Here is a 15620-nt window from a genome sequence, read left to right as displayed (position 1 = left end):
GTACCTGTGTTTCTGTGACTCTAGTCTAATGGAATCAGGTTGTACCTGTGTTTCTGTGACTCGGGGCCCCAGTCCTCCTGTCCCGGGGTGATGATGTCACAGCGGTCTGGAGATGGTTTTATGCTGTCACCTGCTGCCCAGGTCTCTGACTAAATATACACATCAACAGCTGGCTTGTGCCCCATTCCTGACATTCAGACAGAAACGTAGTGATTAGAGTTGTACACAATGACGAAATCCCTTATTTTATATGACAGACATATCTGTTTCATTTCTATCTCAATATCCTGTAACGGTGCACCCTTCTGAAGAGTTACGGCCCGGCAGGAAGTGTGTAGTTGACAGTGTAAGACCATCCCTCAACGATCCTGATGCTTCCAGCTAAAGGACAGAAAACTATTTGATTTGTTCGGTTCTTCTCTTGTTTTGCAACAATAATCTAATCATCACATCTCTTTTTAATCCAGTCTTATTTCTTGACTTCTGTCCCCTTCACTCCCTCCCTCTATCTCTCTCTGTCCCCTGTCGTCCCTCTATCTCTCTCTGTCCCCTGTCGTCCCTCTATCTCTCTCTGTCCCCTCCCTCTATCTCTCTCTGTCCCCTGTCGTCCCTCTATCTCTCTCTTTCTCCCTCTGTACCTTCTTCTATCTCTTGCTATCCCCCCCCCCCCCCCCCCCGGTCTGTTTCCATCTCTCCCCCCTCTGATTGTCCTCCCTCCAGTCCAGAGGAGGGGTCTGGTCTTGCAGTAGGCCGCTGTGGAGGGGTTGTCCTGTCTTGTACTGATAAGCTGAACAGACGCACAGTGTTGGTTCGACCCGTCAGCAAACAGGACTCCTTCAGCCACATCTCTGGCTTCCTTCCTCCTGTAAGAACACAGACAGCTTCCTCTTTTGCTGTCAGACCTGAGCTCTCATTAACCTTGGTCGCAGTGGTTTAACGAGGATGACACACATCTTACCCTGGATGCAGAACTCTCCCGGGTTTAACTCCCATCATGCTTCAGGGTTTAGCGCACTACAGTGCCATCCCAGAAGCCATCAGGTTTGATATGGGACGTCGCATCGTACCGTAAAGACTCAACACTACTGAACTCGGTTTAACCTTTGTCCCGTACGTAGTCGCTACAACAATGACTTTCAGGTGGACTAAATCCACCTCCGATTGGCTTGGAGGGTGATGGGAACCACCTGTACAGGAAGTAATAACTCATGCTGGTCCTGAGGGTTAGAGGTCAAATCTCTCCTCGTAGATGGCTTTTAAATTCAACCTGTTGTTCGTATGATAGGACAAAGCCTACACAATGTGGCCGTGAATTATTAAACTTGTCCTCCTTGCGTTCTGTGATAACCATCGTCCAAGGTTAATGAAAGCCCAAACTCTAGTGGTGTGATTGATGTGGAAAAGCAGGTCTACTTTTTCTTGGAATTGTTTCTTATCTCTTAATCAATCCTCGCATTTGACATTATTTTCTTTAAATTTATTGTAAATTTGAAAATGTAATCTTTTCGCCGTAATGAATTTGTACAAATCAGACGTTAGATTGTTACAGTAGATAGTTGTTGCTGGTAAATCAGAGATATAATTTAACCTAACCTTAACAGGATACCATAAGTTGTTGCTTGTAAATCAGAGATAGTATTTAACTTGGAATTTACTTCCTTGTTGTTAAGAAGTACGGCCCTCCTGAAGACGCCTGGTATCCTCTACGGAGTAAAACTAGTTTAATTTAGAGACTAGACAGATAGATTGTCTTTTAAACTTCAGCTTGGCTAACTACATCAGGCTGTTAGACAGTCACATACAGTACAGGCCTGGGATCAGTCACATACAGTACAGGTCTGGGATCAGTCACATACAGTACAGGTCTGGGATCAGTCACATACAGTACAGGTCTGGGATCAGTCACATACAGTACAGGGCTGGGATCAGTCACATACAGTACAGGTCTGGGATCAGTCACATACAGTACAGGTCTGGGATCAGTCACATACAGTACAGGTCTGGGATCAGTCACTCACAGTACAGGTCTGGGATCAGTCACTCACAGTACAGGTCTGGGATCAGTCACATACAGTACAGGGCTGGGATCAGTCACATACAGTACAGGGCTGGGATCAGTCACATACAGTACAGGTCTGGGATCAGTCACATACAGTACAGGTCTGGGATCAGTCACATACAGTACAGGCCTGGGATCAGTCACATACAGTACAGGGCTGGGATCAGTCACATACAGTACAGGCCTGGGATCAGTACAGGTCTGGGATCAGTCACACACAGTACAGGTCTGGGATCAGTCACATACAGTACAGGTCTGGGATCAGTCACATACAGTACAGGTCTGGGATCAGTCACATACAGTACAGGTCTGGGATCAGTCACATACAGTACAGGTCTGGGATCAGTCACATACAGTACAGGCCTGGGATCAGTCACATACAGTACAGGTCTGGGATCAGTCACATACAGTACAGGCCTGGGATCAGTCACATACAGGGCTGGGATCAGTCACATACAGTACAGGTCTGGGATCAGTCACATACAGTACAGGTCTGGGATCAGTCACACACAGTACAGGGCTGGGATCAGTCACATACAGTACAGGGCTGGGATCAGTCACATACAGTACAGGTCTGGGATCAGTCACATACAGTACAGGTCTGGGATCAGTCACATACAGGTCTGGGATCAGTCACATACAGTACATGCCTGGGATCAGTCACATACAGTACAGGCCTGGGATCAGTCACATACAGTACAGGTCTGGGATCAGTCACATACAGTACAGGCCTGGGATCAGTCACATACAGGGCTGGGATCAGTCACATACAGTACAGGTCTGGGATCAGTCACATACAGTACAGGTCTGGGATCAGTCACACACAGTACAGGGCTGGGATCAGTCACATACAGTACAGGGCTGGGATCAGTCACATACAGTACAGGTCTGGGATCAGTCACATACAGTACAGGTCTGGGATCAGTCACATACAGGTCTGGGATCAGTCACATACAGTACAGGCCTGGGATCAGTCACATACAGTACAGGTCTGGGATCAGTCACATACAGTACAGGTCTGGGATCAGTCACATACAGTACAGGCCTGGGATCAGTCACATACAGTACAGGTCTGGGATCAGTCACATACAGTACAGGTCTGGGATCAGTCACATACAGTACAGGTCTGGGATCAGTCACATACAGTACAGGTCTGGGATCAGGAGGCTATTCATAGGAAGTGTTACCAAAAGCTCTGGTCTTTGACAGGAGATTCTCCATTGTAGCCCAGGAGTTTAATGGTGTCTCAGTTAGTGTTGATGTGGTGCTCTACTGGGAATCTGTTGTCTCAGTCCTGTTGTCTCCACCTCCTCCACCTCCTCCACCAATCAGACAGCAGCCAAGGTCCTGGAGGTGTCCTCTCACCAGCAGCACGGATTCTTGTCCATCACATACACCCAGGTTACAATTATTATTACAATAGTTATTATTAATGTTGTTGTTAATTTTATCTGTTTATTATTATATATTCATTATTATTATTATATACTCATTATTATTATTCATTATTAGTATTATTACTATTATTATTATATATTCATTAGTATGATTATATATTCATTAGTATTATTCATTATTAGTATTATCACTATTATTATTATATATTCATTAGTATGATTATATATTCATTATTATTATTAATTATTAGTATTATTCATTATTATTATTATATATTCATTAATTATTATTATTCATTATTAGTATTATTAGTATAATTATTATATATTCATTAGCATGATTATATATTCATTATTATTATTCATTATTATTATTATATATGCATTATTATTATATATATTCATTATTATTAGTATTATTATATATTCATTATTATATATTCATTATTATTATATATTCATTATTATTATGATTATATAATTATTGTATATTATATTATTATGTATTCATTTGTTTTATTATGTGTTCATTATTATTACTAGTAGTTGTAGTAATATAATGTATTTATATAAAATATGAACTTCCCCAGGCGGTCACCAGAAACGTCCGCCACAAGCTGACCACGCGGCTGGAACGACCGGGGTCTCGCGGGGCCCAGCGGCTGACGGAGGGCCCGGCTGACGGGTCTCCCCACTACCTGAGAGAGATCCTGCTGACCGCCCAACCTTTTGACCTGGTCCTCTCCTGTCCCTTACTGGCCACCGTAGCCGGGGTGTTCCACGCCGCGCTGCCACGACGATACCGGGACCTGGGCAAAACGGCGGGCCAGCCGATGAGAAGTCACGCCCTGACGTCACGCAGCCTGCCGCTGCTATATGTCAACACATCAGTGATCAGGGTGTTTTGTCCCGGGAACCCGGACAGACAGGACAGACACACAGGTAAGACTGGACAGACAGGACAGACAGGACAGGTAAGACTGGACAGACAGGACAGACACACAGGTAAGACTGGACAGACAGGACAGACACGCAGGTAAGACTGGACAGACAGGACAGACACACAGGTAAGACTGGACAGACAGGACAGACAGGACAGACACACAGGTAAGACTGGACAGACAGGACAGACAGGAAAGACACACAGGTAAGACTGGACAGACAGGACAGACACACAGGTAAGACTGGACAGACAGGACAGACACACAGGTAAGACTGGACAGACAGGACAGACACACAGGTAAGACTGGACAGACAGGACAGACACACAGGTAAGACTGGACAGACAGGACAGACAGGACAGGTAAGACTGGACAGACAGGACAGACACACAGGTAAGACTGGAGGGACTGGACAGACACACAGGTAAGACTGGACAGACAGGACAGACACACAGGTAAGACTGGACAGACAGGACAGACACACAGGTAAGACTGGACAGACAGGACAGACACACAGGTAAGACTGGACAGACAGGACAGACACACAGGTAAGACTGGACAGACAGGACAGACAGGACAGACACACAGGTAAGACTGGACAGACAGGACAGACAGGAAAGACACACAGGTAAGACTGGACAGACTGGACAGACACACAGGTAAGACTGGACAGACAGGACAGACACACAGGTAAGACTGGACAGACAGGACAGACACACAGGTAAGACTGGACAGACAGGACAGACAGGACAGGTAAGACTGGACAGACAGGACAGACACACAGGTAAGACTGGAGGGACTGGACAGACACACAGGTAAGACTGGACAGACAGGACAGACACACAGGTAAGACTGGACAGACAGGACAGACACACAGGTAAGACTGGACAGACAGGACAGACAGGACAGACACGCAGGTAAGACTGGACAGACACACAGGTAAGACTGGACAGACACACAGGTAAGACTGGACAGACAGGACAGACACACAGGTAAGACTGGAGGGCAGACACACAGGTAAGACTGGACAGACAGGACAGACAGACAGGACAGGACAGACAGGACAAACACACAGGTAAGACAGAGTGTCCTCTCTCCCAGGAGGGTAGCTCTCCCTGTTCCTGGAGAGAAACCCTCCTGTAGGTTTTAACTCCAACCCTGTTCCTGGAGAGATACCCTCCTGTAGGTTTTAACTCCAACCCTGTTCCTGGAGAGAAACCCTCCTGGAGGTTTTAACTCCAACCCTGTTCCTGGAGAGAAACCCTCCTGTAGGTTTTAACTCCAACCCTGTTCCTGGAGAGATACCCTCCTGTAGGTTTTAACTCCAACCCTGTTCCTGGAGAGAGACCCTCCTGTAGGTTTTAACTCCAAAGCTGTTCTTGGAGAGAGACCCTCCTGTAGGTTTTCACTCCAACCCTGTTCCTGGAGAACTACCATCCTGTAGGTTTTAACTCCAACCCTGTTCCTGGAGAGAGAGACCCTCCTGTAGGTTTTAACTCCAACCCTGTTCCTGGAGAGAGACCCTCCTGTAGGTTTTAACTCCAACCCTGTTCCTGGAGAGAGACCCTCCTGGAGGTTTTAACTCCAACCCTGTTCCTGGAGAGAAATCCTCCTGTAGGGTTTAACTCCAACCCTGTTCCTGGAGAGAAATCCTCCTGGAGGTTTTAACTCCAACCCTGTTCCTGGAGAAATACCCTCCTGGAGGTTTTAACTCCAACCCTGTTCCTGTAGAGAGAGACCCTCCTGTAGGTTTACACTCCAACCCTGTTCCTGGAGAGAAACCCTCCTGTAGGTTTTAACTCCAACCCTGTTCCTGGAGAGAGACCCTCCTGTAGGTTTTAATTCCAACCCTGTTCCTGGAGAGAAACCCTCCTGGAGGTTTTAACTCCAACCCTGTTCCTGGAGAGAGACCCTCCTGTAGGTTTTAAGACACTCTGGTACTGAGGTGTATATGGTCTGTCTCGGTCTGATACCTGTCCTGTGTCTCCCAGAGTCCCACCTGAGGAGAGAGAGAGAGGACACTCTGGTACTGAGGTGTATATGGTCTGTCTGTCTCGGTCTGATACCTGTCCTGTGTCTCCCAGAGTCCCACCTGAGGAGAGAGAGAGGACACTCAGGTACTGAGGTGTATATGGTCTGTCTCGGTCTGAAACCTGTGGTGTGTCTCCCAGAGTCCCACCTGAGGAGAGAGAGAGAGGACACTCTGGTACTGAAGATAGGATCTGTCAGCATGGCTCCGCAGGCAGATAACCCTCTGACCAGAACCGTGCTACGAAACGACATCTACCAGTGAGTCTATTCTCCTCTCCTCCTCCATCTCTCCTCTCCTCCCTCTCTCATCCCTCTCTCTTCTCCTCCCTCCTCTCCTCCTCTGTCTCTCCTCCCTCTCTCCTCTCCTCCTCTGTCTCTCCTCCCTCTCTCTTCTCCTCCCTCCTCTCCTCCTCTGTCTCTCCTCTCCTCCCTCTCTCTTCTCCCCCCTCCTCTCCTCCTCTGTCTCTCCTCTCCTCCCTCTCTCTTCTCCTCCCTCCTCTTCTCCTCTGTCTCTCCTCCTCTGTCTCTCCTTTTTCCTCCTTCTCTCCTTTTTCCTCCCTCTCTCCTCTCCTCCTCCCTCTCTCCTCTCCTCTCCTCTCCTCCTCTCCTCTCTGTTCTCCTCTCTGTTCTCCTCATCTGACATATCCACTATCCACCACACACAGCCAGCTGACCACAATCCATGTTAAAGTGTCCCTCTAAATGAGTCTCATACGTCAGGTCACGCTCCATAACGTCTCCATGAGACGAGACCAGGGAGCACTCTTTCTCCTGATGGGGGAGACGGGGTGAGTCGTGGTCAGAGTCAAATGGGAGAGGGGGAGGAGGGGTGAGAGTCAGATGGGAAAGGGGGAGGAGGGGTGAGAGTCGGGGGAAGGAGGGGTGAGAGTCAGGGGGAGGAGGGGTGAGAGTCAGGGGGAGGAGGGGTGAGAGTTGGGGGGAGTCGGGGTGAGAGTTGGGGGGAGGAGGGGTGAAAGTCGGGGGGAGAGAGGGGAGAGTGAGATGGGAAAGGGTGACTGACGGGGGGGAGGAGGGGGGAGAGTCGGGGGGAGGAGGGGTGAGTGTCGGGGTGGAGGAGGGGTGAGAATCAGATATGAGAGGGGGGAGAGTCAGATGGGAGAGGGGTGAGAGTGACGGGTTGGCGGGGAAAGGCTGTTCCCCCGGGGGAGTCGGGGCGGTGAGAGTGCCACGGTGTCGTCTGTCAGGTTCCCGTGGCGACGATGACGGAACGTTCCTCTGAGTGACACATTGCAGGTCCCCTCAGTAACACTAGACTATTAATACAACAGGCCCCAGATCAGCCTCACATGGATCCTTATTCCCTACAAAGTGCACTACTTTTGACCAGAGCCCATAGGGTAGTACACAGTGGACAGGGACTAGGGTGCTGTTTAGGCCACAACTCACTGACATGTGGGGGAAAGCTGTGAATGAAGGGGAATATTCTGAACAAAACACATTTTTGTTGACAAAAGAGATCTGCAGTGATCTGGCTTGTGTCATGGCTGTGTGGAAACCGCATCAATGGGCCATTGGCAGAGAGAGAGAGAGAGGGATGGAGGGAGGAGAGGAATGGAGGGAGTAGAGAGAGGGAGGGATGGAGGGAGGAGAGAGATGGAGGGAGGAGAGAGAGAGGGAGGGATGGATGGAGCAGAGGAATGGAGGGAGGAGAGAGATAGAGGGAGGAGAGAGATGGAGGGAGGAGAGGATGGAGGGAGCAGAGGGATGGAGGGAGGAGAGAGAGAGGGAGGGATGGAGGAGCAGAGGAATGGAGGGAGGAGAGAGATAGAGGGAGGAGAGAGATGGAGGGAGGAGAGAGATGGAGGGAGCAGAGGGATGGAGGGAGGAGAGAGAGAGGGAGGGATGGATGGAGCAGAGGAATGGAGGGAGGAGAGAGATAGAGGGAGGAGAGAGATGGAGGGAGGAGAGAGATGGAGGGAGCAGAGGGATGGAGGGAGGAGAGAGAGAGGGAGGGATGGAGGGAGGAGAGGGATGGAGGGAGGAGAGAGAGAGGGAGGGATGGATGGAGCAGAGGAATGGAGGGAGGAGAGAGAGAGGGAGGGATGGATGGAGGGAGCAGAGGAATGGAGGGAGTAGAGAGAGGGAGGAGAGGGATGGAGGGAGCAGAGGGATGGAGGGAGTAGAGAGAGGGAGGAGAGGGATGGAGGGAGTAGAGAGAGGGAGGAGAGGGATGGAGGGAGCAGAGGGATGGAGGGAGTAGAGGGATGGAGGGAGTAGAGGGATGGAGGGAGCAGAGGGATGGAGGGAGCAGAGGGAGGGAGGAGAGGGATGGAGGGAGCAGAGGGATGGAGGGAGTAGAGAGAGGGAGGAGAGGGATGGAGGGAGTAGAGAGAGGGAGGAGAGGGATGGAGGGAGCAGAGGGATGGAGGGAGGAGAGGGATGGAGGGAGGAGAGGGATGGAGGGAGCAGAGGGATGGAGGGAGTAGAGAGAGGGAGGAGAGGGATGGAGGGAGTAGAGAGAGGGAGGAGAGGGATGGAGGGAGCAGAGGGATGGAGGGAGGAGAGGGATGGAGGGAGGAGAGAGAGAGGGAGGGATGGATGGAGCAGAGGAATGGAGGGAGGAGAGAGAGAGGGAGGGATGGATGGAGGGAGCAGAGGAATGGAGGGAGGAGAGAGAGAGAGAGGGATGGATGGATGGAGCAGAGGGATGGAGGGAGGAGAGAGAGAGGGAGGGATGGATGGAGGGAGCAGAGAGAGGGAGGAGAGGGATGGAGGGAGGAGAGGGATGGAGGGAGAAGAGGAATGGAGGGAGTAGAGAGAGGGAGGAGAGGGATGGAGGGAGGAGAGGGATGGAGGGAGCAGAGGGATGGAGGGAGGAGAGAGAGAGGGAGGGAGGAGAGAGAGGGAGGGAGCAGAGGGATGGAGGGAGGAGAGAGAGAGGGAGGGATGGATGGAGCAGAGGAATGGAGGGAGGAGAGAGATAGAGGGAGGAGAGAGATGGAGGGAGGAGAGAGATGGAGGGAGCAGAGGGATGGAGGGAGGAGAGAGAGAGGGAGGGATGGAGGGAGGAGAGGGATGGAGGGAGGAGAGAGAGAGGGAGGGATGGAGGGAGGAGAGGGATGGAGGGAGAAGAGAGAGAGGGAGGGATGGAGGGAGGAGAGGGATGGAGGGAGGAGAGAGATGGAGGGAGCAGAGGGATGGAGGGAGGAGAGAGATGGAGGGAGCAGAGGGATGGAGGGAGGAGAGAGATGGAGGGAGCAGAGGGATGGAGGGAGGAGAGAGAGGGAGGGAGCAGAGGGATGGAGGGAGGAGAGAGAGAGGGAGGGATGGATGGAGCAGAGGAATGGAGGGAGGAGAGAGAGAGGGAGGGATGGATGGAGGGAGCAGAGGAATGGAGGGAGGAGAGGGATGGAGGGAGGAGAGAGAGAGAGAGGGATGGATGGAGGGAGCAGAGGGAGGGAGGGAGGAGAGAGAGAGAGAGGGATGGATGGAGGGAGCAGAGGAATGGAGGGAGGAGAGGGATGGAGGGAGGAGAGAGAGAGAGAGGGATGGATGGAGGGAGCAGAGGGAGGGAGGGAGGGATGAAGGGAGGGAGGAGAGGGATGGAGCAGAAGAATGGAGGGAGGAGAGAGAGAGATCTGAGCTGACAGAGGAAAGAGGAAGAGGAGAGAGCTGAACCTCTGGTTCTGAAACACTTTGAAGTTACCAAACCACTCTTAAGAGTTCAACTGTGTGTGTGTGTGTGTGTGTGTGTGTGTGTGTGTGTGTGTGTGTGTGTGTGTGTGTGTGTGTGTGTGTGTGTGTGTGTGTGTGTGTGTGTGTGTAATAATCATTATTTTGAATGAATCCTGGTAGCATCAACATGTTTTTATTTTGTGTCTCCCTGGCAACCCACGTGGTGTTGATGTTTCTGTAACTGTTGGTGTGTCATGGGTTAGATGGGGAGGGAGGCCGGGAGGAGAGTAGAGGAGAGGAGAGGAGAGGAGAGGAGGAGAGAGGAGGAGGAGGAGGGAGGGAGGGAGGAGAGGAGGGAGGGAGGAGAGGAGAGGATGAGAGAGGAGGAGGGAGGGAGGAGGGAGGAGAGGAGAGGATGAGAGAGGAGGAGGGAGGGAGGGAGGAGAGGAGGAGGGAGGGAGGGAGGGAGGGAGGGAGAGAGGAGGGAGGGAGGGGGGAGGGAGGGAGGGAGGAGAGGGGAGGGAGGGGAGGGAGAGAGAGAGAGAGGGAGGGATTAGGGGAGGAGGAGAGGGAGGGATTAGGGGAGGAGGAGAGGGAGGGAGGGAGGGAGAGAGGAGAGAGAGGAGGAGGGAGGAGAGAGAGGAGGGAGGGAGGAGAGGAGGGGAGGGAAGGAGAGGAGAGGAGGGATGGGAGGAGAGGAGGGATGGGGGAGAGGAGGGAGGGAGAGGAGAAGATGAGAGGAGGGAGGGAGGAGAGGAGGGAGAGAGGAAGGGAGGAGTGGAGAGAGAGAGAGAGAGAGGAGGGGAGAGGGGAGTGGAGGAGAGGAGGGGAGAGGGGAGTAGAGGGATGGATAGAGAGAGGAAGGGGAAGACCCATAACTGTGAGTTGAGTAATGAGTGTTATTTAACTGGACCCCGACCAGATAGTTGTGGCCACCGGTCCTTCCCCAGGTCCCAACCAGCCCAGCTAGACCTCATTGGTTTGGTGTTGGTTTGGTCGGGGATCTCCCTCTCCAGTCTCCAAACCAAACCTTCCCTGCATGCAGCTTGGAGCCACAATATAGGAGCCCTGTAGTATTGGAGCCCTGTAGTATTGGAGCCCTGTAGTATAGGAGCCCTGTAGTATAGGAGCCCTGTAGTATAGGAGCCCTGTAGTATTGGAGCCCTGTAGTATTGTAGTATTGGAGCCCTGTAGTATTGGAGCCCTGTAGTATAGGAGCCCTGTAGTATTGGAACCCTGTAGTATTGGAGCCCTGTAGTATTGTAGTATTGGAGCCCTGTAGTATTGGAGCCCTGTAGTATTGTAGTATTGGAGCCCTGTAGTATTGGAGCCCTGTAGTATTGGAACCCTGTAGTATTGGAGCCCTGTAGTATTGTAGTATTGGAGCCCTACAGTATTGGAGCCCTGTAGTATTGGAGGCCTGTAGTATTGGAGCCATGTAGTATTGTAGTATTGGAGCCCTGTAGTATTGGAGCCCTGTAGTATTGGAGCCCTGTAGTATTGGAGCCCTGTAGTATAGGAGCCCTGTAGTATTGTAGTATTGGAGCCCTGTAGTATTGGAGCCCTGTAGTATTGGAGCCCTGTAGTATTGGTGCCCTGTAGTATTGGAGCCCTGTAGTATTGTAGTATTGGAGCCCTGTAGTATTGGAGCCCTGTAGTATTGTAGTATAGGAGCCCTGTAGTATTGGAGCCCTGTAGTATATGAGCCCTGTAGTATTGGAACCCTGTAGTATTGGAGCCCTGTAGTATTGGAGTCCTGTAGTATTGGAGCCCTGTAGTATTGGAACCCTGTAGTATTGGAGCCCTGTAGTATTGGAGCCCTGTAGTATTGTAGTATTGGAGCCCTGCAGTATTGGAGCCCTGTAGTATTGGAGGCCTGTAGTATAGGAGCCCTGTAGTATTGGAGCCCTGTAGTATTGGAGCCCTGTAGTATTGGAGCCCTGGTGTATTGGAGCCCTGTAGTATTGGAGCCCTGTAGTATTGTAGTATTGGTTCCCTGTAGTATTGGAGCCCTGTAGTATTGGAGCCCTGTAGTATTGGAGCCCTGTAGTATTGGAGCCCTGTAGTATTGGAGCCCTATAGTATTGGAGCCCTGTAGTATTGGAGCCCTGTAGTATTGTAGTATTGGAGCCCTGTAGTATTGGAGCCCTGTAGTATTGTAGTATTGGAGCCCTGTAGTATTGGATCCCTGTAGTATAGGAGCCCTGTAGTATAGGAGCCCTGTAGTATTGTAGTATTGGAGCCCTGTAGTATTGGAGCCCTGTAGTATTGGAGCCCTGTAGTATAGGAGCCCTGTAGTATAGGAGCCCTGTAGTATAGGAGCCCTGTAGTATTGGAGCCCTGTAGTATTGGAGCCCTGTAGTATTGGAGCCCTGTAGTATTGTAGTATTGGTGCCCTGTAGTATTGGAGCCCTGTAGTATTGGAGCCCTGTAGTATTAGAGCCCTGTAGTCTTGGAGCCCTGGTGTATTGGAGCCCTGGTGTATTGGAGCCCTGTAGTATAGGAGCCCTGTAGTATAGGAGCCCTGTAGTATTGGAGCCCTGTAGTATTGGAGCCCTGTAGTATTGGATCCCTGTAGTATTGTAGTATTGGAGCCCTGTAGTATTGGAGCCCTGTAGTATAGGAGCCCTGTAGTATTGGAGCCCTGTAGTATTGGAGCCCTGTAGTATTGGAGCCCTGTAGTATTCAGTATATTTACCCAGTAGTATAGGAGCTGTGATTTGCAGTATATTTACCCAGTACTATAGGAGCTGTGATTTGCAGTATATTTACCCAGTATATTTACCCAGTAGTATAGGAGCTGTGATTTGCAGTATATTTACCCAGTAGTATAGGAGCTGTGATTTGCCCAGTATATTTACCCAGTATATTTACCCAGAATATTGACCCAGTAGTATAGGAGCTGTGATTTGCAGTATATTTACCCAGTATATTTACCCAGTATATTTACCCAGTATATTTACCCAGTACTATAGGAGCTGTGATTTGCAGTATATTTACCCAGTATATTTACCCAGTAGTATAGGAGCTGTGATTTGCAGTATATTTACCCAGTATATTTACCCAGTAGTATAGGAGCTGTGATTTGCAGTATATTTACCCAGTACTATAGGAGCTGTGATTTGCAGTATATTTACCCAGTAGTATAGGAGCTGTGATTTGCAGTATATTTACCCAGTAGCATAGGAGCTGTGATTTGCCCAGTATATTTACCCAGTACTATAGGAGCTGTGATTTGCAGTATATTTACCCAGTATATTTACCCAGTACTATAGGAGCTGTGATTTGCAGTATATTTACCCAGTATATTTACCCAGTAGTATAGGAGCTGTGATTTGCAGTATATTTACCCAGTATATTTACCCAGTAGTATAGGAGCTGTGATTTGCCCAGTATATTTACCCAGTACTATAGGAGCTGTGATTTGCAGTATATTTACCCAGTAGTATAGGAGCTGTGATTTGCAGTATATTTACCCAGTAGTATAGGAGCTGTGATTTGCAGTATATTTACCCAGTATATTTACCCAGTAGTATAGGAGCTGTGATTTGCAGTATATTTACCCAGTATATTTACCCAGTAGTATAGGAGCTGTGATTTGCAGTATATTTACCCAGTATATTTACACAGTAGTATAGGAGCTGTGATTTGCAGTATATTTACCCAGTATATTTACCCAGTAGTATAGGAGCTGTGATTTGCAGTATATTTACCCAGTAGTATAGGAGCTGTGATTTGCAGTATATTTACCCAGTAGTATAGGAGCTGTGATTTGCAGTATATTTACCCAGTATATTTACCCAGTACTATAGGAGCTGTGATTTGCAGTATATTTACCCAGTAGTATAGGAGCTGTGATTTGCCCAGTATATTTACCCAGTATATTTACCCAGTACTATAGGAGCTGTGATTTGCAGTATATTTACCCAGTACTATAGGAGCTGTGATATGCAGTATATTTACCCAGTACTATAGGAGCTGTGATTTGCAGTATATTTACCCAGTAGTATAGGAGCTGTGATATGCAGTATATTTACCCAGTACTATAGGAGCTGTGATTTGCAGTATATTTACCCAGTATATTTACCCAGTAGTATAGGAGCTGTGATTTGCCCAGTTCATTGACCCAGTAGTATAGGAGCTGTGATTTGCAGTATATTTACCCAGTAGTATAGGAGCTGTGATTTGCCCAGTATATTTACCCAGTAGTATAGGAGCTGTGATTTGCAGTATATTTACCCAGTATATTTACCCAGTAGTATAGGAGCTGTGATTTGCAGTATATTTACCCAGTAGTATAGGAGCTGTGATTTGCCCAGTATATTTACCCAGTATATTTACCCAGTACTATAGGAGCTGTGATTTGCAGTATATTTACCCAGTAGTATAGGAGCTGTGATTTGCAGTATATTTACCCAGTACTATAGGAGCTGTGATTTGCAGTATATTTACCCAGTACATTTACCCAGTACTATAGGAGCTGTGATTTGCAGTATATTTACCCAGTACTATAGGAGCTGTGATTTGCAGTATATTTACCCAGTATATTTACCCAGTAGTATAGGAGCTGTGATTTGCAGTATATTTACCCAGTATATTTACCCAGTAGTATAGGAGCTGTGATTTGCAGTATATTTACCCAGTACTATAGGAGCTGTGATTTGCAGTATATTTACCCAGTAGTATAGGAGCTGTGATTTGCAGTATATTTACCCAGTACTATAGGAGCTGTGATTTGCCCAGTATATTTACCCAGTAGTATAGGAGCTGTGATTTACAGTATATTTACCCAGTAGTATAGGAGCTGTGATTTACAGTATATTTACCCAGTACTATAGGAGCTGTGATTTGCAGTATATTTACCCAGTATATTTACCCAGTAGTATAGGAGCTGTGATTTGCAGTATATTTACCCAGTATATTTACCCAGTACTATAGGAGCTGTGATTTGCAGTATATTTACCCAGTAGTATAGGAGCTGTGATTTGCAGTATATTTACCCAGTATATTTACCCAGTAGTATAGGAGCTGTGATTTGCAGTATATTTACCCAGTACTATAGGAGCTGTGATTTGCAGTATATTTACCCAGTAGTATAGGAGCTGTGATTTGCAGTATATTTACCCAGTATATTTACCCAGTAGTATAGGAGCTGTGATTTGCAGTATATTTACCCAGTAGTATAGGAGCTGTGATTTGCAGTATATTTACCCAGTAGTATAGGAGCTGTGATTTGCAGTATATTTACCCAGTAGTATAGGAGCTGTGATTTGCAGTATATTTACCCAGTATATTTACCCAGTAGTATAGGAGCTGTGATTTGCCCAGTATATTTACCCAGTAGTATAGGAGCTGTGATTTGCAGTATATTTACCCAGTAGTATAGGAGCTGTGATTTGCAGTATATTTACCCAGTAGTATAGGAGCTGTGATTTGCCCAGTATATTTACCCAGTAGTATAGGAGCTGTGATTTGCCCAGTATATTTACCCAGTAGTATAGGAGCTGTGATTTGCAGTATATTTACCCAGTATATTTACCCAGTAGTATAGGAGCT

At 48.5% G+C, this 15620-nt stretch overlaps 1 protein-coding gene across 1 annotated transcript in view; it reads left to right on the top strand.

Moving 5' to 3' along the window:
* The first annotated feature begins 705 nt into the window (after positions 1-705).
* The window catches only part of LOC129856830 (intermembrane lipid transfer protein VPS13B-like), a 102356-nt gene continuing 87441 nt past the window's right edge, over positions 706-15620 (top strand). Inside the window, exons 1-4 of the mRNA XM_055924531.1 lie at positions 706-865; positions 3392-3460; positions 4047-4398; positions 6569-6686. Coding sequence (XP_055780506.1) covers positions 4290-4398; positions 6569-6686 — 227 coding nt within the window. The 5' untranslated portion in view covers positions 706-865; positions 3392-3460; positions 4047-4289. The remainder of the gene's footprint in view (positions 866-3391; positions 3461-4046; positions 4399-6568; positions 6687-15620) is intronic.

This window comes from Salvelinus fontinalis, chromosome 6 (genome assembly GCF_029448725.1).
Source record: "Salvelinus fontinalis isolate EN_2023a chromosome 6, ASM2944872v1, whole genome shotgun sequence".
Classification (NCBI taxonomy): Eukaryota; Metazoa; Chordata; class Actinopteri; order Salmoniformes; family Salmonidae; genus Salvelinus; species Salvelinus fontinalis.
The sequence above is the reverse complement of the archived record's forward strand: the minus strand, read 5'-3'. Positions and strand labels throughout refer to the sequence as shown.